Genomic DNA, 25,413 nt, shown 5'->3' on the forward strand with positions numbered 1-25,413 from the left:
GTTATCTGCAGCCCCAGATGCAAAGATGAGGACTTTGTGATGACTGCTGTCATGTCTCTGTTACATCACATCGGTTGAAACTGCCTTTGCCAATGCATCAATAATCCATCAATGCCAGAGTGCATATTACAGAACTTGTGCTACGAACACAATTTACACCGAAGCTCTCGAGAGCGGGAATCAACGACTGTGCTCAATTTAAGTGCAGTTGGAGCTTCAACGCAACTAATGCGACCCAAGGTGGCTGTGGGGGGTGTTAGCAATTGTCCACCAAACAGACGCTTCCAGTATACAGGCCCGAGTTCCAGAGCGAAACACAGCTCCCCCGAGCACAGTTCCTATCGACCAGCCGTCAATCGCACTTACACGCCAGGCCCAATCGTGTCCTCGGTGAAAACCATGTGGCAGGGCGTGGAGCTGGCGTCAATGCCTCTTTACGAGGCCGAGAGCATGCGCCCCCAAACCCATGCAGCGGCGGCAAGCATGCGCAAGGGCAGAGGTCAAGCGTTGGGAAGAGGGCAAGGTCAAGGGGTCAGGGCAACAAACGCTCCACTGCGGAGCGAGCCAAGCACTGCAAAACACTGCTCTACACTTAACAACCCATCAAAAAATAGTACAGTAAAAGCTCGTCCTAAACTAAAGAGGCCGGCCACCTGACTCTTCTAACGTGTTAGAAACAAATAAAGTTTCATCTCTCTCTCGTTAGTTCGAACGTCAAGGGACCATAAAAAATGTTCGAATTATCTGAAAGTTTTAATTAATGAATAATACCAAAAAAAGAACTGCTTGCATTATGATAAATTTATTTTGCGATAGACAGGGTGATGGTTGCCTGATTTTGAGATGAGAACAGCGCGGGAATGACTATTTTTCCCGTTTCCATCAAAGCTTTGTTGCGTGCACACTGTTGGAACCATCGAAGCAGAACTGCTCCAAAATTGTAAGGGCCTCCTCTCATCCTTCACGATGTGACATGGTGGTGCGCCATCGCTACAGCGCCACGCCCATCACGAGCGGCAACATCACATGCGAGGTGGCTTCACCGCACAAACATCGAAACGGCACATGATGAGAGTGCAGTTTCGGGGAAGAATGCAACCATGCAGATGGGAGCGACAGAAATGGCTCAGCGGTGCCGAAGCGAAGGGAAAATGGGAGGAGGGGATGGAAACTTAAAACATCAGCGACGCTCCAATTAGCGTCCGGAACAGTGGCTGGGTCAGTTTAGCTGGCTGATGTTGGCTGGTCGAGCCACCGTCGCTGCGGGCCGGCGCAAAGCTGAGAAAAGCGAGACCGAAACTAAGCAGTCGGACTGTTCTTGGAGATGGAACCGCCCGTTCATTGTCGAGCACGCATGTCAAAGGTACGCGAGTGACTGAGCAACACTATACCCAGGTTTTCAGTAAGGATAGTACGGCAATTTCCTGCCACACCAACCATGTATGGATGCGGCCTCCCTTCGGGAACGCATTCAAATTAACCGGTGCGGGACCCGCAGCGCCCCAATTAGCGAGCATCTGATGCCACAGACTTACAAGAGCAGCGGCCTGAACCGAGCCAGGAGTTATCGTGATTTCCGAATTAACGAGCTTTTACTGTACGACATATCCCATTGCATAACACTGGACACAAAGCAAGACTTGAAACAACACATAACACGAGAGAGACCAAATATGAACAGTCACAAACAAAACAGGTGGCAACCACAACAATGACGCAACTGTGCCATTCCTGCGACATTGAAAACATGCCAACGAACAGCAAAGGCACAAGCATGCACTTGCAATTTTCTCTAGCTTTCTTCTGCATTGGTAAAATTTCAATGACAATATAGCACTAACTCAGCTTTTATTAACTTTGCTGCAGCAGGCAACTTTGCTCAAACTAGACAAGCACGCACAATGATGCACAGAGCATGCATGCATTCCAACAAACACAGAACTCAAGGCAGTAAGCTAGGCGGAAAAATTTTTGCTACGCAATGTATCATAGAGTTAGAAGCATATTTGCAAGGCGCATAGCATGCATTTCTGAAATCCAAGTCCCTATGCAGTAGAACCTTCAAAATGAGTTCGCACGAGAAGGCACTTCCTTTTGTGAACTTCAGCCTTCCTCCATTTCTGTGCTGCATTTTTTCCATCAAAACTCAGTCCATTCTGACACAGAGCCATCCGCGTGAGCCACACCTTGTCACGCAAATTGCAGGCATGGGTCACAAGACCTAAGCATGTGGCACCCTCAATGTGAAACAAACCAGACTTGTCTCACGGGGCACTATGGCACACGATCTACAGCTTTCAGTGCACATAACACTACCATTCCACTATGGCTGCTTCGTGCGGACTTGCCGAGCCTAACTGGAGGCCCAAATGGGCTCATCAGGACACATGCAAAGGAAACCAGCCAGAGACATGTCGAGGTGACAGGTTCAGCTCCCACCAACAGATCTTATGTTCTAATTTGCCAAATTATATTCTGTCCAAAATGATTAATTAAGAAGAGAAAAAGAATATTTTCCCTGTGCATTCCTAGTTTTTCAGGACCATACTTTCTTCACATGCTAAGCCTAATGATTGGCAGCTTCTCCGACTTTAATCTGCATGCCAAACCAAGCACTAGGATGCAGTATATAGCTGCACTCTAATGAAATTAAACCTCAGAAATTATCCCACTAATTTCTACTACAGATAGCTATGTAATGTGACAGAAGGCTTGTTTATTCAAATAATCACTTCACAGCCTTTCATATCTGACCAGACTGAGGCCAACGAGGTGAAGTTGTCTCACAACACACACACACACACGCGAAAAAACAGCAAAACAGCACGAAAAGACCAACACCGAAGGGAAGAAGACAGGATGGCACTTGGAAACTGCCGCTGGGACGATGCACGAGACACCAATACTTCCTCAACAGACTCGTGATTCGTCCCAGCTGAGCGTGCAGTTCACTGCCCACCTTCTCAACTCACCGAATGGTCATCTTGATCTCGGCCTGGAGCACCCTCAGCTTCCACAGCCGTGGCCCGTACCTCATCACCATGTCCCGGACATTCTCGGCAATCTACGGCATGACGCAAAGGCGACATTCAAAACGCGTCGCTTGTGGCATGCTTCATCAATAAGCCTATTTTAATCTCACTGATCTCTAATCAAGCGTAACAATCAGGCTTGACCAAAGCAGGAGGTCCCAATCTTGATTACATAACCACCTTGAGAACTCCTTCCAACCATGTTATCGATCAACTGTACTATCAAAACAATTAGGTTATTCTCTTCAAGAACAGGAACAACATTATGTGGAATCTGAGCCTTGCACTTACAAAAGCTTAAGAATATCCAGTTACACTCTCAATAGAAAATAAGCTAACCGCGTCTACGCACTCAGTTATGTTAAAAGCAACTGCAGTGACTGAGAGACTGTTAGAGAGACTTGTCACAGAGCACAAGGCATACTATAAATGATTGTTGGCACCTTACTTTACCAGTCATCGTCACAGTGCTTGGCTTTACCAATGCCCTTAATTTCACTGTCCTTCCGAAGAATCAAATCCAAGAATTAAGTTCGACTAATGTAGCGCCCGGCTTGTTAACTGCAACTTAGCGACGGAGCAGTGCTGACTTACCCTTGCCGGGTCCATCGTGACCTTGGGCACAAAGTTCAGGAATATGTGGTTGCAATCTGTTCGCTTGGCCTGGGACACAAAAAACGCAGCAAAAACATGCGGCGCGATCAGATCGGAGCAAGCACCACTCTCGGCCCATGCCACTGCCGCTATCCTAGAGCTATCTGCACAGATGCTGGTGAAAGCTTTTAAGAAAAAAAAAAAAAGAACCCTGACACCACGCGCGTAACACCTAGCTAGTGCAACGAATGCAAGTAGTACTACTAGTGAAAAAATATCCACAACACAGAGAAAGGCAGGAATGCTGGGCTCCAAGTTTATCAAGCACCCAAAGAGCCCCAGGTTCAAAGCTACGCTTTCTCTGGCTCGCCTCTGCCAAAGCGTCACAAGTGACTGTCACACATTCCAATTCAACACCTTCACTGTCTGTGGTTTGCAATGGAAGGGCCAACTCACCACGGGGTGGGTGAAAGCCACTTCGAGCTCATCCATGGCCTCAAGCAGGAGACGCTCCCCTTCATTCTGGAGGTACTCGTACGAAGCTTCCTAAAGGCAGAAAAAAAAATAACCAGGTTGCTAAAAGCTAATGGACATCAAACTTAACATGTGCAAACAAACAGAGGCCGAAAAAAGGCAAAGAGATGCGAGCCCAAACATGCACAAATGACTGCGACCACTATGCAGTTCCCGTCTGAATGTCGTGCGCAGACAATGGAGGCTTCGACGCCCCCGCCCATGAGGGTATGCACAAGAAACGGAGGTTCAACTCACCTTGGTGACAAGGTCAGAGTGTCGAATGATGGCACGTATGAAGAAACGGAAGTCAGACACCTCCTGGCCCTTGGGAACCTGAAAAACCCGTGCATGACGAAATTGAACTCCCGACTCCCACTAATGTTCCCTGGCAACGCAGCATGAAAAGGCTTCGGCAGGGCCTGGTGTCAACACTGACAATGCGCACGCATATACCCACGAAGCACTCAACAAAGAGCTACATCACACCATGGGAGTGGACAAACTGCAAGTTTATCATCTAGTCATGACACTACAGCTTCAGTGCATGTTAGTGCATAGTATTTAGGGCATATTAGTCATCATTATAAGGCCAGATACATCCGCCCGTGCACGACTGAAGGCCCCTCTCATCGACCTTCAGTCAACTCTGTCCTGCACCATCTGCGGCCGACCTTGTACAGGCGCGGCCAGAATAATACGGAGCACTTGACAGGCGACGCATCAAGGAGCAACTGCATCTAAGCGCCACCTGTCAACGATAGAAAGAAACACTTGGCCGTCCGCGTGCAGCGAGAGTACCCGCCACCGAACCCCACTCTTTGCTTCAACCCTGGCGTTATCTTTGTTCGAAAGATGCTGAGCTGTTCCAAGCAATTCCGGCAGGTGATGCCTTCCTCAAAGCGGGCTGAGTTTACAGTCTATGTTACGCTACGAAGCGTGCAGCCTTTCCTTTGCTGCAGGCATGCAGACTATACGTTAAGCAGTGACGCCGATAGGCCTGCGGCAAAAAAGTGGGTCCGTGCCCCAGCGCCTCTCTGCTCTTGCCGAAACGCATAGTTCCCGATGCTCATGCTAGGTAGCGGGCATCAGCAGTTCTCCGCAGATCTGCGACCGTTCCTGTGCTCCGTATTATTCTGGCCGCACCTGTACCAGCAACTCTCATCCGTTCACCCAACTCTCTGCCATCCCCTGCAATGCTCGCTTTCTCTTGGTATCCAAAGGTTCCAAGGTAAGGCCTTAGACATATTAGCATTTAGTACTCTCTGAGCTATTTGAGCAACATGGTGGTAGCCTGAAGCAGTTTATAACATAGTGCACATGGTTCAAACATGTGACGCGTTCCAGTAGAGGCTTGGCACAGAAGGCTCCAGTCCCAAAGAGCAAACAGGGTGTGGTGTGCGTACCTTGGCCTTTCCCAAATAGAGGTGCATCTTGAGGTTGGAGGTCGGGATGGCCTCGAGGTCGTAGTTGCGCAGCCGGTTGATCTCCAGCTGGAAGGCCAGCGCAGGCTCCAGGTGTCGGTAGATCTGGTCCTCGACGTACTGCATAGTGTGGGAGGGGGGGAGTAGGGAAGCGAGAACGCGTGACTGTCATTACCAACAGCCAGGACACCGATTTCCCCAAACTCCAACGAGCCCAGTGTTTCACAAAAAAGCTGAGCATTCGATGCAAATCCAGATCAAAATGGAAACCAAGCTAGGAATACCCGCCGCGGTGGGTCAGTGGTTAAGGTGCTTGTCTACTGAGCCCGGGTTCGAACCCGACTGCGGTGGCCGCCTTTCTATGGAGGAACGCAAAAGGCGTGCAATGTCAGTGCACATTAAAGATCACAGCTGGTCGAAGTTATTTTGACTACTGCAGCTCTTTCTTCCTTTCTTCTTTCACTCCCTCCTTATCCCTTCCCTTACTGCGCAGATATGTGAGACAGCTACTTTGTCATTTCCTTTCCTCTTACACCAATTTTCAATTTTTTACACCCCTGGTGCCATTGCCATCGATGGATGTTCAGCCTTCTTGTGTTTGCGAGATTTTAAGCCCATCTACTCCGCCGTGCTTTCAATTTTTGTTTTGTTCTTGCGTTTCGCGAGCATCAAAACCAAGCTAGTAGTGGAATAAAGGGTGCACGAGAATCAGGTAATTAAAACAAGTCCACTCCAGAAGAAACGTCTCCACCTTAAACTCTAACCTGCGCCAGACTACTGGTTGTCAGCCCCATAACCCACGTGCCCAGCTCAGGCCTCTACATTTCAATGAAAATGTCAGTACCCATTTAGGCTATCTCGTGCGCAGACCATTCTCCATCTCCATCTAAAGATATGTTTGATTTGCCACATATATAAATACCACACATGCAAAGGTGGGAATTAACAGCTTTAAAAATCTACGGTTTTGTCACATAAAGTACACAGTGCTTAAACTGGTAGAGTACGCTGCTGCTCGACCCAACACTACTTACTGCCAAGAAGTGGCTTTCAGTTAAACTCTGGCACGGCTGCTGGAAGGTTTCCGCATAACCTCAAATTAAGTTGTGCCAATCAAACCACCTCCATCAATTTTTTTTTTCTTCCTTGTGGCACAAAAATAGGCCCAATTACACCCCAACACTCCTGATGACATCGAAACAGATAAGTGCAGAGCTTTTTCTGGGGCACTGAATAAAAAGGACGAAATGACAACACTCTCAGTCTGGTCGTGTTTTCAGCAACTAGGCAGATATTGCTTCAAACGACGCAAGAAGATAGGACTACATTAAACTCGCACACGCAGCCCTCGATGAAGTCACTCGAGCCGAACTTGTTAGGCATGCCTTCTTCCAAGTTGCCCAGCTATTATGACAAAGCCCACTAGAGTCGCACAAAGTTCAAAGACTCACATCGTCACGGTAGCGGTATGTGTAGTACTGGGGGAACCGTCGCTTGTGCAGGATGAGGAAGGTCACCCTGCGAACCATCCTCTCCTTCATGATGGCACACTGCAACGACAAAGGAAACACACCTGTCAGTGGCTGGCAAAAAACAAACAAACATAATATATACATACATATTATGTTAATTTACTATGCTAATTATTATTTATTTATTATTATGTTTAGTTGTTATGTTATTTATACGAATATATTACATATACATATAAATTAAACAAACATAATATAATAAGGTTGTAATAAAAAAGTAACCCATCATCATTCAAACAACCCATTGCATCAACTATGTGCCCTGATTTCCACTCCCTCATGTAATAATACCCCTTTAACGGGGCCTTTGAGGTCGTAATAAATAAATAAATAAAAATGTGGTGGCTGGTTGATATTCAGCATGGCTTCCTTCCTTGCAATGAAAACATCAGATGAGACAAAGCCCAAAGGACGATGAAGTGATCGGAAACCCTTCTGTTTTCTTATTTCTTCATTCCAAGTCTTGCTTGAAGCTTTGCTGCTTCATGTGACTTCAAAAGTGAATCAAGCAATGAGATAAACACACCATTACCTTTGCCTCGTATTTGCCAATAATCGTAGTAGTACGTCAGGCAGCCCAAGAGCATTTATTACAAAGTAGAAAGGGAACACAACCCCACTAAAGGTAGCAAAAGAACTGTAAAGAAAAGTTCTGCAGAGTGCAAACCAGCAGAAAAATTCAGAATATTTAAATAAAAACTCTCCTTTCAAAACAGGCCCTAATATGTAATAAATTAAATGCTCTGATGTTGCTGCTTCTTGTATCAAGCTAAGATACTTAAGCCTAAGAGACTTTTCAAAAGTCTCTTAGAAGTTTTCAAGCCTGGTCTTGAAAACAAAATTTTATTAATAGTCATAATTATGGAATCTTCAGGGAACATGCATTTTTTGCGTGCTGATCCTAAATATGGCATTCAATTTCATGTAAAACAATTTCTTGAGCATTTGTTTAATTTTTATGCAAGTATTTTGCGAAGAGCTTTGAAGAAAATTTGCTGCGGGAAACTCACTGAAATGTATGCCATTGGGTTCTCTTGATACCAAGGAATGCAATAAGGGTAAAATTATCATCCTGGCTATCACAGAACTTTAGTTATAGGGCACTGAAGCTGCCACTTCAGGAACAGGAATACACACTTTTCTTCGCATTTCTGAAGCGGCACCTTCAAAACCCTATAACTTAAGTTCTATGCTAGGCAGGAAGACAATTTCACACTTATTGCATTCCCTTGGTATCAAGAGAACCCAGTGGCACACATATCAATTTTCCCGCAGCAATTTCTTTTTTCACAGCTCTCCACACAATACGTGCATAAACATTACATAAGTGCTCAAGGAATTGTTTTACATTTAATTAAATGACATATTTAGAATCGGCACATAAAAATACATGTTCCCTGAATATTTCTGGGCTGCGACATCATTGATAAATTTTTTTTTTCAAGACCAGACTCCCCCCTTAAGGAAATACAGTAGGAGTTCGAAGTCTGGAAGGTGTGCTCAGCTAAGCAATTTAGCTGTTTGTTCCTTCATGCAACAGATACAATAAGACATAGCCTTCTCTACCCGCAAGCAGTTGTGAGAGGGGAAAAAAAAAATCAGCTACCATATCCGTTTATCAAGAATGACACAGCCTTGAAATTAACATCATTAAATTAAAACTAAAAGGCATCAGCTGATGGAACAAAATGTGACTGCTCACTTTTTCCTGGCAGAAGGCGTAGTACTTCGCTGCATAATCTTCATCCTCATTGGGAATGTCGTTGCGGATGGCAATGTTGAGGATGTGCATGGGCTCAACATTCTGCAAGGCAAGCGGAAGAAGGCATGGCAGTTAGCCTCAAAAGGACACCCCTCCAAGACAAACAAACGAACAAAAAAGCAACTTACACTAAGAAAAATAAAATAAATTAAATAAAATACATTTACTACATGACAAACTTCGTGAGACTCACCACTGGGCTCTCGTTGTTGTCACAGAACGAGGGTGTGTTGTGCTCCCGCGTGCCAAAGTCGAACTCGTTTCGCGGAGCCACGTTAGGCGAGACAGCGAAGAACTCGATCAGGTTGTCAAAGTCGCTGAAAGAACACCAAACAGTAAAATATATCACGAGCTGGTGATTATTTATAGAGTACACATTCATGCAGCTATCACCGATTCATAATTGTTGCGTTCCAGTCATGTATTGACAGCAAGGCAGACCAGGACCATTTATACAAAAGCTAAATTTAACATTTGTTAACCTCATGCGCACAACAGGAATGTTTCACAGTTCCGAACTTCAGTGACTGCTTTTGCAAAGCAAAAATGTTAACATTGAATACCTCTTATCCCTTTCTGTTACCCAAGCTGTGCATTAAGTGAGAGAGGCTGCCACACAGCCTTGGAATGACGACTGCATTCAATGAGCGGGCCTAGTGTATGCAGTTGTAAGAGACTCCGAAGCAAGAGAAGCAAAAAAGTCGTTAAGCATTTGTTGTTGGAACACACATCGCAAAACATGCAACTTGCGAACACACATACGGAACCTCTGCCTAAACAGTTTATCAAACTCAAGTCAAAATTCCACTTATACAAGCTGTGTTCCCAGCCACCTCAGTCAAAGCACACTTGTGACCGGTGAAAAAAGGCCCCATGCACAGAATGCCGTGACAAGAAGAAGCTGCACACACTTGAAATGCAAGGGTTGACCTCCAATTGACCTTGCCCTGTGCCTGCTGTGCCTACCTTCTCTTGGAATTCACTCCATTATCCTTAAGGAGCATCGGTAATCTTGGCTTCGCATTACATGCCCTGCCCAAGCCCATTTTTTTTTCTCGACTTCAACTTGAATGTCATTAACCCGCATTTGTTCCCCGACCCACTCCGCTGTCTTGCTGTCTCTTAAGATTAACCCTATCACCTTCCTCTCCATAGTGTGCTCAGCTGTCCTTAATTTAGGTACAACCCTTTCCGTTGAAATTAAAAGGCCTTGAAAGACCACTACAGCACAACCGCACACACCAGGAGCAAAACTCACTTTGCAAACTGCTCAAAGGTGTTGAAGGCAGCCATGATCCCGACTCGCTGAGAGTCCAGGTCCGGCTGCTCGCGTTCCCAAGCGGCAACGCTGTCGTCCGGGGTGCTGGGAGAGTCGTTCGCGTTGCCATCAGTCACGGCCGGTGCCTGGTTTTGCCTGCGCCCACGACAAGCGGAGACAGTTGCCAATAAATGGATCACTCCAATTCTCATCGCAGAAAGAACGTACTAGCCTGAAAAAGAGCTTCTTCAAGCATTAAGACCTGCACATGTTCGTGTTTAGCTGTAGAAACAGACGCGGAAACATAAATAGAAAACGCACGCTTTGATCCCCATCACCATCAACACTCAAGCCAATGCTTCCTCGACACCAACACTTGCTAAGCGTTCTAAACATCAATGTATCATGAAAACTTTGCTCGGCATCAACAATCAGGTCAATGCCCGCCCAACATCAACAGCTGTATCAACACTTGCTATACTCCGTTTCGTACATCAGGTGCAACGCTGTGGAAGGTACGGAAATAGCCCGGACGGGAAAATAAAGGGAGGCGTGTTACTCCGCACTTGTTCTGTGCCCTAGTGGTCTATGGCCTGAGAAAGTGACAGCAAGTTGTCAGCATTTAATCAAGACCATGACAAATGTGTCATGTGGTAAGCCTACAGGCAAAGCATTTACTATGTTTTGCTCGCCACAAATAACGCACTACTTTTTGGTCGTTGATGCAGGCAGCTCGAACAAGAGCTTTGACAGCGTTGCACATAATGTTTGAAACTGAGCATAGGAGTCCCAGTAGCAGATAAAACGGTTCAAGGACCTCTTTCAGTCACTAGCACCAAACACTGAAGTGCAAATTGTCATTCAGAGTGCTAAGCACACAGTTCTCAGAGTAGTCCCACCCCCTGGATAAGCTGCCTACCTGTTTGGGTGCGAGCTGGGAAGCAGGAACTGGAACTGGGCTGCGCAGATGCCCGAAGGCAACTGCAGGTGCTGCAGGCATGTCAGGTCGTAGGAAACGTACGCCCGCCTCACGTACACCTGCATGTTCACTTGGCATGTTATTTCTGAAGTGCTACAAACTGATAGCTCCAACAAAAGCAAATGTTATTGGTGTTGGGTTTATTAGTGCACATGGGCAAACGATGCGCAACTGACTAATTTCGCTTCACAAGCTTTTTAGAGACTGTACAGGTTTGATCACGATAACGGTGTCAGTTTGTCACCAGCACATCTTCAACACGCTGTGGCAAGCTGTGCGAGACCCTGCTGATCAGGATGCAAATAAACTATACCTTCATAAAAATAAAATGCTGGCTAGTGAACACCTCGAGTGATAAATCTGCCTTGGGCATGGTAGCCACATCTGGAACTCACTGATCAATCATTCGCTAAGTGTCGACCAATGCATTTTTCAGTTGCTTAAAAACTGCCGCAGCATTTTTAAGCTGTCCTTGCTGGACAAGAACAGAGAACAATGCAGGAACAAAAAAAAAAAAGAGTTCAGTTCAATGCAGTTGTTTAATGAACATAAAAATTTATGCAATTCCTCAGTTCACTAAGAATTAGAATAAAATGCCCTATGAAGAAAGGGCACTCTCACCTCAAGCGCAGCCCTCTGGACAACCACATTGCCGTGGTAGAAGAAATCTGGCAGCACGTCGAAGATGGACGTCTCTGAGAGGATCAGCTTCTGAAGGTTCTCGGGGCAGAAGTCATGGCCATACATGTCGATGGCCGACAGGAAGATGGACTCCATCTGGTTGTGGCGCAGCTCCCATGCAGGCTGGTGCGTTGCAATCAGCACCTGCGCAAGAAGCGGTTATTAACATGACAGCTTGCTATAGCTTGCATTCATGAGGCACAGGACCGTGCATGAATCATTCCAGTAGGAGACTAGCTAAAGACCCGTCGGACTTGACAGACAAACAAATACTTGCCGATAAAAGCTTGGTAAATGCTTTTGTGATCACACTAGGCCTCACCTGAATGATTCTGGCCGCACTTCAACAATGCAAAACACGCACTTCTCCCAAAAATGTTTGCTACGTTTGGGGACTAATGCCTCAGTCATGCACCTTGTGTTAGTTACAGCAATATTTTTTTCTTCAAAAAAAAATATGAAAAAGAGAACATTACAGGCTGGCTTCTAATAAGCCCCATCTGGTTGTGCTAACCACTATGTAGTATTGCAGTTCCCGTTTGAAATTCAGAACTGCGTGGTCACAAAACAATTACAGCCCAGTTCTGCTCTCCCAGCCTTGCCTCTCACCTGACGTGCCCTGAGAGCCACCTTAGCATTGTCCGTTTTGCTCAGGGTGGTCAGTTCGTTCAGGATAGAAGACAGCTCGTCGGTGAGGCCGGGCTCATGACCGCACAGGTGGTCCTGCACACACGTTCCAGGGCAACATGATTGTACAAGGCTTCAAAAACATTGATGCAAGCATTGTTGGAACGCTTGGTCGTGGGTAAGTTCGTACAGCAATGTGAAAGCACTTTTCTCGAGCAGCTTTTTTTTTTTTTTTTTCGTGTTTCCTTCGCCTACATGAACAGTCTGTGTTGTTTTTCTCACAAAACTAAAGTTTCCCCCTGTCTTTTTACTAATTTGTCAGTATGCTCCTCTCAACAAGTGTTTCAGTCCTTCCTTCTTAAACAACCTTCCAACTTGCAATGACAGCTGATGTAATAAAGGTGGCGAGGGGGAACACCAGTCAAAACCGAAACATTTAAATAACCCCACATCTTGCATCACAGACAAAAACACGTCCGAGGAACTGAAGACAGTGCACTCACGATGAGCTTGATGATGAGCAGGTTCTTCTTGGCCACCTGCAGGTGCGAGAAGATTTTGTCCACCACGACAGACATGCTGTCCTTGTGCTTCTCGCGCAACAGGGCCACGCACTTGTCATAATGACCTGCACAGACAGAGGTAATGGTGCACGCACGTTCAGCTTTTCTGCATTAGTTCCACTAGTACCACATCTACAAGCACATTAAAAATATGCGCAAGCCAGGATTACAGTGCAGCGCCCGTGGCTGACAAGACACCTACCAAACCTGCTGACCGAGAGATACAGAAAATGACATACTTCTAGTATCCCCACAAACCCAGACCTTCCACAATGCTACTCCAAGAGGCCATCTCGTCTGTTGGAGAAAAGCTGCACCTGGCAGCATGACACCTTCGTGGTGCATCACATTCAAAGCTCTTCATAAACTCGAAACAGTGAAGGACAAATCGTAATGGCAGTTGCTTCCCTCCAGCAAAGCTGAGGCAGTATAAAACATTCCACAGAACATTTTGTGGTCTTTGCACACTGAGATCATCATTATTACTTCTATCATTAAATGTGAAGAATCAAAGCAGCGCCTGTGAGTCTGCAGGAGCATTTTCGATCAAGAAATATCTCAATGCCTTCCTTCATGCTGAAGGAATTAGCCTACTAAATCCACTGCAAAAAGGTATACTCTTAGACTCCAATCAAACAGCCTTTTCTGTCGCTCAACAGGGAAGCAAGCACCTGAAGGCAATTTGCATAACATCATCGTCCGACAGCAGTGAGCCACTGTCCCGTCACAAATTTACATGTCCTATGTTGTCTCATCACAATATTCTCTCACTTCTGATGATCAACAGGGATTGGCATGCGCTTTTCCATGCCCTGAAGAAGTGAATCGCGTTTGCCCCAACTACTACAGCGTCAATTAATCATGCAATGGACAGCCCACTTCCTTCTGCCATGCAACGCAGGGCAATCAGCATATGGTGTAACCAGTGTGTTAATAGTGCCCAACTCGTGCACAGACAGTGCACACCCAGTGCATGATTCTTGCACACAAGGCACTCACCCTGCTGGAAGTCGGTCTCCACAGAGAGGTACTGCTTCAGCAACTCTTGCACAACATTCTTCATGCGGCCACGAATACCGTTTCGGTACCTCTGGACCAGCTGCACAATGCCCTGGGTGGTCATGAAGAAGACATCCCGGTCCGCCCGCTTCTGGAGAGTTGCTGCATAGCTGTCGATGACACCGGCAATCTGCACGGAGCAAGAGGGTGAAGTCATCTTCGATTTTTAGCGGTCACTGCATTCCGCCTACCTTTTACCCTGAAGATCCGCTACTACTGTGATCGCAGTCTCACTGTACCCCTTATGCATCGACAAAGTGACACGTTAATCCTGTTCGGTCTAAGTATTGTGCAGACTGCTCACAGTAGCTGCAATGTCAAACTAAACACACATCTACATAGCCTCAACAACTTTCACTGCAACACAAAAGCCGAGCGCAGATCTTTCTTTTCAGGATGCAAACCCTCTGCATTTTTCACTGGCACAAGTGCAAAATGCACCCCTTCTCCTTGGCAAACAATGCTTACGTCCCTCACAGCACGCACTCATCACACAACCGAAAAATCAGGCGAATACGTCAGCAAAGACAACAGACACATAAGTGTTCACACCTGCTGGCTTGGGAACTGGGCCAGGACTGAGGTGATGTTCTTGTCGTACATCTTCATCAGCGTCCGAATGTTGTTCTCGACCGATGGCTGGATGCGGCCAGAGATGGACGAGATGATGTCCTGCACAAAGATGACACAATGAGCACATCTTGCTCCGACATTCCAGCAGCCGCTGCGTGCTTTCCACTGTATAAACAAGCCCGGTAATGCAGTCAGCTCATGTCGCATTTACCTTGTCAATGAGGGGCTACTTAGCACAACCTCAGGCTTTTCTTTTTATGTCTTCCATTTAAGTTTCTATCACGGCCTATGGCAAACGTATGTGCTCACCAATTCATGTCCGCTAATGCACAAAACATCTACAATTCATCTCAACAGAGAAGAATAGGTCGACAAGGGGCGTTTTAGGACTTGCATCTGAAAGAAGTGAAGTCTTGGATGACAAAAAACCACTGGAGAATGGTGCTTTCTTTACAGCAGTTTTGATTAGAGAAGGACCTGAACTGAGCAAACATTTTAGATAGGAGATTAAAAGCAAAAAAAGAAAAAATCTGACAGGTGATCGGTGGGCTGATACGACAGAAATGCGCAGCATTAGACTTTCATTCCCTTTTGCGTGGCACGACACTTCACACGCATTTCTTTACAGTCACCTTTATTGCACGCTTAGCTTTCTTTACACTTTACCCATGACTACCTCGCAAACTTGGTCTTCTATTCCATATCTGATCTCCAGTATCCATCAACACTTAGTTCTAGAGATGGCTTGCACACAAAGGTTTTAATAGAAGAGTGGCACCTGGTGCACGCAAGCAACTTTGTTATCTCCGCTCCTTCAACCAAAGAATGTCCACAATCAAACAAAAGCGCCACCCAGCCAGGTTCCGCAAGCGAGCTCACCTTGAGCTCCATGAGGGGCAAGGTGGGGTCGCGCAGGGTACGCATGAAGGTGTCCAGTGAGGTGGTCATGTGCTGCACGAAGTAGGGGTCCGGCAGCACGTATCCATCCAGCACATTCTCCAGGTCCTGCTTGGCTGCCAAGAACTGCTGGTTCAGCTTCTCCTCGTGGAGCCCCCCTTCCGACTCGGGTGCCGGGAAGCCACCCTCGAACGGGTGGGCCTGGACAGTGGACGAGGACACGAGAGTTGAGCCACCGTGAGCGCTCACTCTCTCCAGGTCAGGAAGTTCAAACAAATCAGTGGGTTGTAGAGGAGGTATTTGTGGTATGCGAGGCTTGACGTCCCGAAACTGCATGTGAGCTACGAGGGATGCCGCTGTCGAAGGCTTTGGATAAAGGATATTGTTCTGCATGTGGACAGTCTTGCCTAGGTGTCACTCATCACGTCACAAGAAGACGGAAGAGTGCAAGAGTGTTCAAGAAGGGTGCCAGAGTTGACCCAAAGACAGATACAGAGAAAGTTGACAAGATGGGATTGCACTTGTGACAATCATTTACGAGCCACAGAAGCACAGAAGGAATAAATACTTTTTTTTAACCTCACAGAAATTAATGTCCCCTGCTAATTCAGCAGCTTAGAATTAGCGCCAACTGCAGATGTGAAATGAAAAGGAAAATAAACACCACGTTTGCAAGTCCCTACACTGAACATGCCTCCTGTATGATCAACACTTATATCAGTGAGCAGGCAACCATTCGGACACCATGTGTTGAACAATTCCCTTTGCAGTGGGTGTCTAATCCGTTTGTGTAGAAACAAGCCAGGGAGAGAGGCCTGTCCACAAATCAGCACCCGACATAAGACTGCATTTGCACCAACTTACCTTGTTGACTCGTGTGGGGTCATCCAACTCCAGCCTGGCAAGTTCACAGCCAGCCTCGAGGACAGCGCCAGGCCGCTTCACAAAGTGGACGCTGGCCCAAAAAAGAAACCATAACATTCCTATAGAGTCACGTGCGCTATCAGCAACAACACCTATGCTCAAGCAATGCGGCATCTACACATGTGTACAAGTGGCAGGAGAGAGTGCAAAAAAACAGTTGTGAGAAAAGCAGCAGCCCTGCACAAAAACGGCCAAACATGCGGTCACAAGTAAGCAGCTGCCCGTCACAAAAGCACATAGTGCAAGGTTATGCTTTTAGAAAGAGCACACTTTTAGAAATTTTCAGACTTCAAGTTCTCCTGAAACCTGGAAGATATCTAGCCCAAGCAACTGACCAACCTGCCGCATGATCTCTCGCTTTCAATGAGAGACTCTGCTCATTCACTGTTCACTGCTAGTCATTTGTAAGCAGTAGTTCGTCAACAGCTAGACATTCGCCAATAATTGGACGTTTGTCACCAATAATTTATCAAAGTACATCATTGTTATTTACCTTCTGTTCTATGAGCTGGGTCAGAATTTTGAGGGAAGCGTAAGAAGCGAAAAGCAGAGACACTATGGCGACAGCAATCAGCCTAGTTCTTTTCTCTGAAACACTCAAGCATCTCAAATGTATAAACAAGGCATCAGCAACACCATAGGCAAGCCTCAGCGGCAACGTCTCAGCATACAAAGCACGACAGCCAGCTCTTGGGACAGGCACTTACCATCCACTCTCTTCAACGGTTAGCGTCATTACCATCTTCATCACTTCGATTTCAGCGTACGACTGGCCGCAGACCACATGAGCCCCATCTTCAACCAGGAACTGGAGAAGCTTGCCTGTCGACGGAGACCTTCGACACAGACATGGGACAATAAGACACAGCTGTTCTTGAGAATGAACACAGGCAGGCACCTATGAATCATATGACAATTAATGTGCACCTGCATTAGCCGTGATTATGGGCTCTTTACATGGCACAACGAAAAATGTGCACCACCTTATATATCTGAAGCCAACTAGCCAGCACTGCATAGGTCATGTGTGACAGTCCTGCTAAGTGAAATTCGCTAATTTTGCCCTCAAAAAGTTGCGACATCATTGTCTGCACTTGAAAAAACATCGAATGAATTCAAAGGTGCCTTTGATATCACACCAAAGGTGATATCACACCTGACCCCCCCCCCCCCCCCCCCCTGACTGTCAGATATTACATTCCCAAACGCATGCAAGACAAGCAAGTGAATTTGGGTAATCACCTCAGCACACTGGGGTCCTTCTCCTTCTCGAAAATACATGTCTGGTTGCCAATGACCACCCGATAGCGGTCCACCTCCTCCTTCATGTAGGTTGTGTAGCTGGCGCCATCTATGGACAGCAGGAGGCGGTCATCACTCAGCCGGTGGGCCTCCACGCGACGCGTCGAGCCGTTCATCACCAAGAAGTATGACGTTGGCCCGCACTGGGAAACCTATCATGCGAGGTTCAGGTTTAGAAAAGAAACAAATTTTATAAACGGCAACATTGTTTCAACTCTGTAGAACTGTAGGGCAACAGGAGGAGGAAGAGGACATGCAATAAGGTAAACCAAAAGAGGGCTTAGTTTGGCTACAGGAAGAGGAGATGCAAATGGAACAGGAGGATGAAGTAAGCATGAAGGTGTGTGGCAAAGTCGCAAAAAATTATGACAATACGACGGGCACAAATGCATCGGTCACGTGCACACTCAGGAGGGGAAGCATATTAACGACTGCGAAGATTACAGAGCGCATAGAAAAAAGTGTGCAGGTTTTCCTCAGCTTCAATCTTCTCACATTTGCTGCTTCTTCGTTTTCTCACAAAATCCATTAGTAAGCACAAAAGGAAGCACACACTCTTTATTAGGTTCTCCTCCAGAGCTACCATGGACTTGGGCCAACTGGCCAGTCCTCATCGTAATAACAGCACAGTAGCACTGAAGCCAAAGTCAGAGCAAAAAGGATAGGGAGAGAATAGAACTGAAATGAAAATGGGAATTCTTGAGTACTGGACCAACTCAAATTACGCATGCTCCAAGCCAAAAATGTGCCTTCAACGAACAGCAAAGCCCACGCTCACCTGCACCGTGTACTTGACCGAATCGTGGATGAGGTCCGCGGTGAGCAAGTTTGTGAGTGTCGTCGCTGGCAGGATCTGGCCCTTCTCCAGGCACGTCTGGAAGTTACGGAAGTTCTCGCGGATAGTCCGGTAAGCCACGTGCAGCGCACCACAGATCACCGACAGCATCGTGTCAGGTTTCTCGGCTTGCACTCGCTCGGCAATGAGCTTGTCGAGCCATCCTGTGTCGAAGGTGTTGCTCAGGAAGGCGTCCGTCTCCAGCAGGGTGATGAGGTATTCAACGGTGGTGCGGAAGTCACCGCGGATTGAGAGCTCCTTGAGCGCGAGCACCAGGTTCTCGCGGGCCTCCTCACGGTCCTCGCCCCACGAGAAGCAATGGCCGAACTGGGAGTCGGCGAACTCGTGCAGTCCGCCAGAGGCACCGACACTGAAGTAGCCCCAGACGTTCTTGTTGGAGCGGAAGTTGAGCTCCTGGACCGTGCCCGCACTGGGCTTGAAGCCCTCGTCGGGGTTCTCCGAGGTGATACGGGCAGCAATCACGTGGCCCAGGGGCCGAGGTCGTTGGACAGGGTTGTCAAAGTCTATGCGTGACTCACCCCACGGTGACTCGCCATAGAGGAGGCGGATGTCCTTGATACGGTGCAGTGGCACACCCATGGCAATCTGCGTTTATGGACAAGGACATGTCAAGGACACGTGCTTGCAAGACTACATTCTAAAGGTAGCCCCCTCGATTCAACCAGCAACCGGAAATTTACAGTGGACCTTGTAAACAATTGATCACCTTATTTGTCCCACACAACTGAACAGAGACCTAAACAGCAGGTACACCAGAATTCAGAAATCTGCAAACCATGGCAGCCGCAAGGAAACCAATTTTATTCATCCCCTGCGATACCGGCCGAATACGACAGGTGCAATGCGCTGTTTTCAAAGCAACCTCCCTTCCACACACAGCATGCTGTAGACCAAAGACAACTATTTTTTCATGAATCAATTAGACAGGAATATGTTTCCAAGAGACCTTTACTTTTAATTGGCTGCCTGAAACCAAGTCAAAGCTAAAGAACACCTAAGACTGGCATGTTGCACAGGAGGGAATATGAGACAAGCCATCGCAACTGACCTGAAGTTGGCACGCAGGTAAGTTGACGTCGGCAACCATTTCTGTACACGGATGCTCAACCTAGAGAGAAGAAAAACATCAAGTCAGCCTCGAGAGTCCTTGAATTTGGCCAATGAAATAACTATCCGCGGATGCAGGGAGCAGAGCTTCACCTGAAGCCTTGGGTTGAGCTCCAGGAAGTAGAACTTGCCATCCTCACTGTAGAGGTACTCCACAGTGCCGGCACTGACATAGCCCACCATCTTGGCTAGCCGGACAGCAGACTGCATTACGACAGCGAAAATAAGTGGTAAGGTGAAACAATACTAGAATGGCATGGAGGATAGTGAAGGCGGGTTTTCACATTCACTCATCTTTGTCCTAACCCCTTTTAGGCTAATAACGCCTCCCAGAATAAGCCTTCCCTTAGACCACCTTCACTGTCACCTGGCATAAATCATCAGCTAAAAGAATGAGTACCATCTTGAAAACACAACCCTGAATTCTTTGTGTTTAACTTTAACTGGCTGCAAAGGATGACTGTGTCCCCTCTGGTGCCATTTGTGAGAATACTAATCTTGGGAAAGCTGTCAATGACTGCATACGCGCACTGCACTTGTACCTGTAGAGCTGAGCCACAACTGAGAGATAAGTGTGTTCTATTTTTCCAAGTACACCAACAAATGAATAGCTGTAAAAACAGAAACAGCTTAAAGTAATGTAGCACAGCTCTTGTTGACACCAATATATTGGGATCCAACGCTCACTTCCTTTCTGGAGGTTGCATGTATGGAGGCTAACTTCTAATCGCAAGCTAAAAACCCAACTAGGCCAATCCAGAAGCACAAGTATCGCACTAGAACTATCACACTAGCATTTGGGGATGTTCTCAACAGGACGCACCCGCTCCATGTGTTCAAGCACTTGCGGCTTGGCCACCACGCAGGGCGCCTCCTCTATGATCTTCTGGTGCCGCCGCTGGATGGAGCAGTCGCGGCCAAACAGGGAGATGGCCGTGCCGTACTGGTCTGCCAACAGCTGCACCTCCAGGTGGCGCGCGCAGGTCGCCAGCTTCATGATGAAGATGGGCGAACCAGGCACCTCACTCTGCACCTGCCGGAAGCACTGGGGGAAGTCGTCGGCCGACTCAGCCTTGCGGATGCCCTTTCCCCCGCCCCCCTCCGAGGCCTTGATCATGACGGGAAAGCCGATGCGCTGGGCCGCCTCCAGGCCGTCATCCACGCCCGTCACGCACCCCTTGCGGTACAGCTCGGGCTTGATCTTCAGGGGCTTCTTGGGGTTGTGGCCTTCTTCCTCGTTCCAGTCAGCCTTCAGGCCAGAGCCGCTCCAGGGGAGCGTGGGGACGTTCGCTGTCTGTGCCACGATAGAGGAGGCGATCTTGTCTCCCAGCGCCCACATGGCCTTCTCTGGAGGACCTGGAGAGTTCAAGGGGAGAAACAGAAGCGGCCACTTACACTTTGGCAACATACAAATGCCACATATACTAGTGAACCATAGTTGTTTACGAAACAACTAATAACTCCACAGACTCGAAGAATTGCAACAACTTGAGACAACAGAAGGACACAACAATGCCTCCTGTAGTCCTGTGTTGTTGTGGCCCTTCAGGTCAATAATGCTGCATCAATTGACCTTCCGGTCCTAACTTCCCAACCACAACATTAATTTGAAGAAGCCAGTAACGTGCCCTCCGAAAAACAGTACCGTTACGGCACAACTGTTAGATCAACTATACAAAATGCTAGCAAAGCTCCCAGTCACTGCGTGTAGTGCATTCAATGAATGCATCATGCATTCAATGAATGCACCATGCATGCCATGCATAGATGCCTCCAGTGCCCACAAAGCACTAATATGACGGCCTCTTTGCCGAATCCAGCCAGTGGCAAAAAAAGTGAGGGCTGACACAAGCAAGCGTTTACTTTTGTACAACACTCAGGAATGCAACTGCCTCTTGGAACACTTATCACCTCTCTCATCATCTCCAGAGTGCGGTACATTCATCAAGTCAGATGAAGCTAAATGATTCTGATATGCAAAGTGACCGAAAAATGATCCTTAGTGGTCCTAGAGGATCGGCAAAGCTCATCACACTGTCCTTAGTAGTACAGGGTGCTTACCAATGAAGGCAATCTTATTCTTGGACAGAAGCTCGGGGAGCCGGGGGTTCTCGGAGGCGTGCCCCCATCCGGCCCACACAGCCTGGGCACCGACCCTCTTCGCGATGTCCAGGATAAGATCCACGTTGGCATAGTTGTTGTTGTTGGAGCCACCCGGGACTGGCACACAGTGGTCTGCCAACTTGATGTACTCTGTGTACGGAAAAAAAATAAATGTTTCATGTGAAATCACACTCTATGGAAAACCTCCACCCGAGGTGCGCAAGCAACGAGCATCTGCACCAAGCACTGATAAATGTATCCAAACTTGCTTGTTTAAAAGGTAAAAAAATCCGCAGCTTCAGGACAGTACGTAAGACGAGGTGGACAGGACAAGCAGTAACAAGCAACCGACGTTTATTATGAAGAAACACATAGCAGCAAAACATCGCGTCTGCACGTGGAATGCCATGAAATAATAAAAACGCAAGAATAACACGTATAAAAATCAAAAATGATGACAATGAAAAAACTACTGCAAAGGGGTGACACAACTATCACATGTTTATCAAAAACCTGGTCTCTTTATCTAGGAGAGCCAGAGAAACTCACTTATACAAGTTTCAAGGCCAAGTTTGCGCATGTATGCTGCTTCTAAAATCTCCCGCTCAATTCTAGACTCTCCCCTTCCTACGATAATTGCTTGATTAAGCTTGGGGTAACAACCATTGCATTCCCTGCAATACGGCGCTAATCTCCCCAGACATTGCAGGGAATGCAGTGGTTGTTACCCCAAGCTTAATCAAGCAATTATCGTAGGAAGGGGAGAGTCTAGAATTGAGCGGAGATTTTAGAAGCAGCATACATGCGCAAACTTGGCCTTGACACCTGTATAAGTGAGTGAGCCTTCTCTGGCTCTCCTAGATAAAGAGACCAGGTTTTTGATATAAACAAGTGATAGTTGTGTCACCCCTTTGCAGTAGTTTTTCCATTGTCATCATTTGTGATTTTTCCATGTGTTACTCTTGTGTTTTTATTATTTCATGGCATTCCACATGCAGAAGCGATGTTTTGCTGCTATGTGTTTCTTCATAATAAACGTTGGTTGCTAGCTACCGCTTGTCCTGTCCACCTCATCTTACGTCCTGTCCTGAAGCTGCGGTTCTTTTACCTTTTAAACATGTCAGACCAACTGGCCCAAAGTTTTCCCTTGTTTTACTGAACTTGCTTGTTTTAAGAGGACGCAAAGCAGATGCTGGTGAATGTTCCTCACCAGTGTGTTAAATTGTAGCTGGTTACACTGTCAACAGTTCCTAGACAGTGTATGGCCATCTCTGACAAGTTTCAATATCAATTGATGTGTATGGCTAGGTCTGCCATGCATGCCGACCACTCTCACTGTCACTTCCTTGCTAACACCTCAACCATGCCATGAGGGATGGATTAAAGAACGAGTGAAAGAAGGGAGAAAGAAATATGTGCCGTAGTGTCAGTTTGCGCAGCATTTTCGACCACCTGGGGTTCTTTAACGACACTGCACAACATACAGGCACCTTTTGCATGTCATTTTGGCCATAGCCGGGACTAAATCAGCTGCATGGCAGCAGTGGCAACAAGCCCCATAGCCCATATTCTCACAATCCTCCGAACAAACCTCGTTTACTCAGCTCGCAGTCGCAAACTGAACCAAGCCGCGGAGAGCAGTGAACTCACCTGCGTTGGCATTGAGGTCCTCTGGCGTCACCATGACAACAAAGCGGATGGCTTTGTCGTTGCTGAACATCTCGTACGCCCATCTTCGGATGGAGCGCATGCATTTCACGGCTGCAATGCCGTTGTTGGCTATCAGGACCTGCATCGCAAAGGAGCAACACCGATGAAGGCGCAATCCATGGGTACTTTTGCTGGGCATCCCTCCCAACTAAAACCAATCTTAAATGCTGTGCGACTTAAGGACACCATTTGTTGCCAGCAGTTTTCACAGCAGTGTATAAAGCATGGCTTCAAAGAAAGCTGGTTTGGATATCCTCGTCACAAAAAACAGGACGCAGAAAAACGGACGCACCTTGTTGATGACATGTCTGCCTCCGAAGCGGCTGACAAACTCCTCGGGGGTGGCCACGATGAAGTCCTTCTGGCCCTTCCCATATTCGCGGTCCTCAGCGGACAGATGAGCACCCGACATAGACTGTCTGCATGGGGCCATGGATGAAGAAGAGCGAAACATCAAAATGGAACAATTGGAACCTAACGACCTTCAGATGCACGTCTCTTCAAACTAGTCCCGAAAAGGTTGCACAGTCCAGGCACCACTGTCTAGATCAGTGCTAAGAGCTACAACTCTTCTATTGCTTTACAAGCTGTTGCCACGGTATGCATTTCTTCCACTATCAATCTATGTGACATTCAATTTTGTTTACTCAAGCACTTCACTTGCGAGAAACTCATCAAACACTAGGTTCACATAATCAATTAGCAACTTTCTCACAGAATGTGCATTGCTGAAGACTTCATATGCAGATGATTGTGGTGTTCCCTTATGGAAAATTTTTTGCAAGCTGTGCGAGCTTAGGTAGTTATATATGCCCCCAACTAAATTTCATCATAGCTAGGGTGGGTACTGTCGTGTGCACTAGTCACAGGAAGGTCGAGGAGACGTGAATCAAATGTCGTGAAAGGTTGACAGAACAAACGTAAAAAGCCTTGAATGACGTTTCCACCAAACAGCACGCAACAGTGAACACCACGTGAGAGACCCACAGAACAAACAGAAAGCATCAGTTTTAACAATATCGGTCGATGTATACCTTTACACTCGCTAAAGTGATCATCTCCCTTCCATGGCTCAATGTTCAAGGTTCTTGACACTCGCACATTACTGTATATAAATAAATAAGCACATATTTTTACCCCATCATCTTCAACATGTAATAATTACTAAAAAACATGGATAACAAGGAGCAGCTACTTGAGAAAATCCAAATCATGTGAGATATTCATGCAAGCACACTAATAACAACCATATTGTAAAACACAAAACACACGAAAAAAACGCACACTTTGTTAAGCAGGACACGTTCACTGCACATCGCAGTCATCTACAAAGATTCTGCCGACAGAAAACCATGTAAGCACACACATCACAGACAATGCATTTTTTTTCCCTTTCTAGGGCTGGAACGGAAAGCTAACATCAACGAGAATGCCAGGAAACACTTTCTTTCATAGGACAAGGACTTTGCACGCTACACCGACAACGCGACTGCACAAAACACGCAGCTGGCTCAATACTCACGCCCGCAACCGTGCCTTCGCAGCAAAACTAGAAACGAGAAACAGAGGAAAAGAGTTCATAGTCAACCGGCTTTCTCAAAAATGCCACCACTAGCCTCTGTTGACACTGTGAAGGCCTTAAAAACTCAGAATGACTAGAATAGAGCAAGAAAAAAAAGATGCGGCAGGACTTGCTGTATGCTTTAAGGTTTTCTCACTAGACTAAAGCAGATAGAGCAAAAAACAAAAAGATGCGTTAGGACTTGCTATACACATTAAGGTCTTCTCACTGGACTGTAACAAACAAGCAAACAAAATTAACAGATTTTTACCTCACATGCCATAAAACTCGGCCAAAAGGAAAGAAAATTCGTCCATTCTGATGATTACTAAGGGATGGCCAAGTTTTTTCCACAC

General features: G+C 46.8%; 1 protein-coding gene across 20 annotated transcripts in view; it reads right to left on the minus strand.

Moving 5' to 3' along the window:
- Nucleotides 1-25,413, minus strand: part of ACC (acetyl-CoA carboxylase) — an 87,423-nt gene that overhangs the window by 15,731 nt on the left and 46,279 nt on the right. For 7 of the 20 annotated variants that reach the window (XM_077637479.1, XM_077637484.1, XM_077637482.1 and 4 more), the window contains 28 exons: nucleotides 25,019-25,045; nucleotides 23,789-23,915; nucleotides 23,437-23,575; nucleotides 21,745-21,936; nucleotides 20,507-21,039; nucleotides 19,777-19,887; nucleotides 19,625-19,684; nucleotides 18,499-19,161; nucleotides 17,661-17,872; nucleotides 17,126-17,254; nucleotides 16,359-16,449; nucleotides 15,477-15,695; nucleotides 14,577-14,696; nucleotides 13,965-14,154; nucleotides 12,906-13,030; nucleotides 12,385-12,498; nucleotides 11,716-11,919; nucleotides 11,035-11,153; nucleotides 10,116-10,271; nucleotides 9,051-9,174; nucleotides 8,798-8,899; nucleotides 7,015-7,113; nucleotides 5,546-5,683; nucleotides 4,398-4,475; nucleotides 4,083-4,172; nucleotides 3,627-3,695; nucleotides 2,973-3,064; nucleotides 367-432 (listed from right to left, as the gene is read on the minus strand). In XM_077637479.1, the coding sequence (XP_077493605.1) occupies nucleotides 367-432; nucleotides 2,973-3,064; nucleotides 3,627-3,695; nucleotides 4,083-4,172; nucleotides 4,398-4,475; nucleotides 5,546-5,683; nucleotides 7,015-7,113; nucleotides 8,798-8,899; nucleotides 9,051-9,174; nucleotides 10,116-10,271; nucleotides 11,035-11,153; nucleotides 11,716-11,919; nucleotides 12,385-12,498; nucleotides 12,906-13,030; nucleotides 13,965-14,154; nucleotides 14,577-14,696; nucleotides 15,477-15,695; nucleotides 16,359-16,449; nucleotides 17,126-17,254; nucleotides 17,661-17,872; nucleotides 18,499-19,161; nucleotides 19,625-19,684; nucleotides 19,777-19,887; nucleotides 20,507-21,039; nucleotides 21,745-21,936; nucleotides 23,437-23,575; nucleotides 23,789-23,915; nucleotides 25,019-25,045 (4,389 nt within the window). The remainder of the gene's footprint in view (nucleotides 1-366; nucleotides 433-2,972; nucleotides 3,065-3,626; nucleotides 3,696-4,082; nucleotides 4,173-4,397; nucleotides 4,476-5,545; nucleotides 5,684-7,014; nucleotides 7,114-8,797; nucleotides 8,900-9,050; nucleotides 9,175-10,115; nucleotides 10,272-11,034; nucleotides 11,154-11,715; nucleotides 11,920-12,384; nucleotides 12,499-12,905; nucleotides 13,031-13,964; nucleotides 14,155-14,576; nucleotides 14,697-15,476; nucleotides 15,696-16,358; nucleotides 16,450-17,125; nucleotides 17,255-17,660; nucleotides 17,873-18,498; nucleotides 19,162-19,624; nucleotides 19,685-19,776; nucleotides 19,888-20,506; nucleotides 21,040-21,744; nucleotides 21,937-23,436; nucleotides 23,576-23,788; nucleotides 23,916-25,018; nucleotides 25,046-25,413) is intronic. The other 13 variants (XM_077637481.1, XM_077637493.1, XM_077637492.1 and 10 more) reach the window with 3 other exon arrangements.

This window comes from Amblyomma americanum, chromosome 9, assembly GCF_052857255.1.
Source record: "Amblyomma americanum isolate KBUSLIRL-KWMA chromosome 9, ASM5285725v1, whole genome shotgun sequence".
Taxonomy (NCBI): Eukaryota; Metazoa; Arthropoda; class Arachnida; order Ixodida; family Ixodidae; genus Amblyomma; species Amblyomma americanum.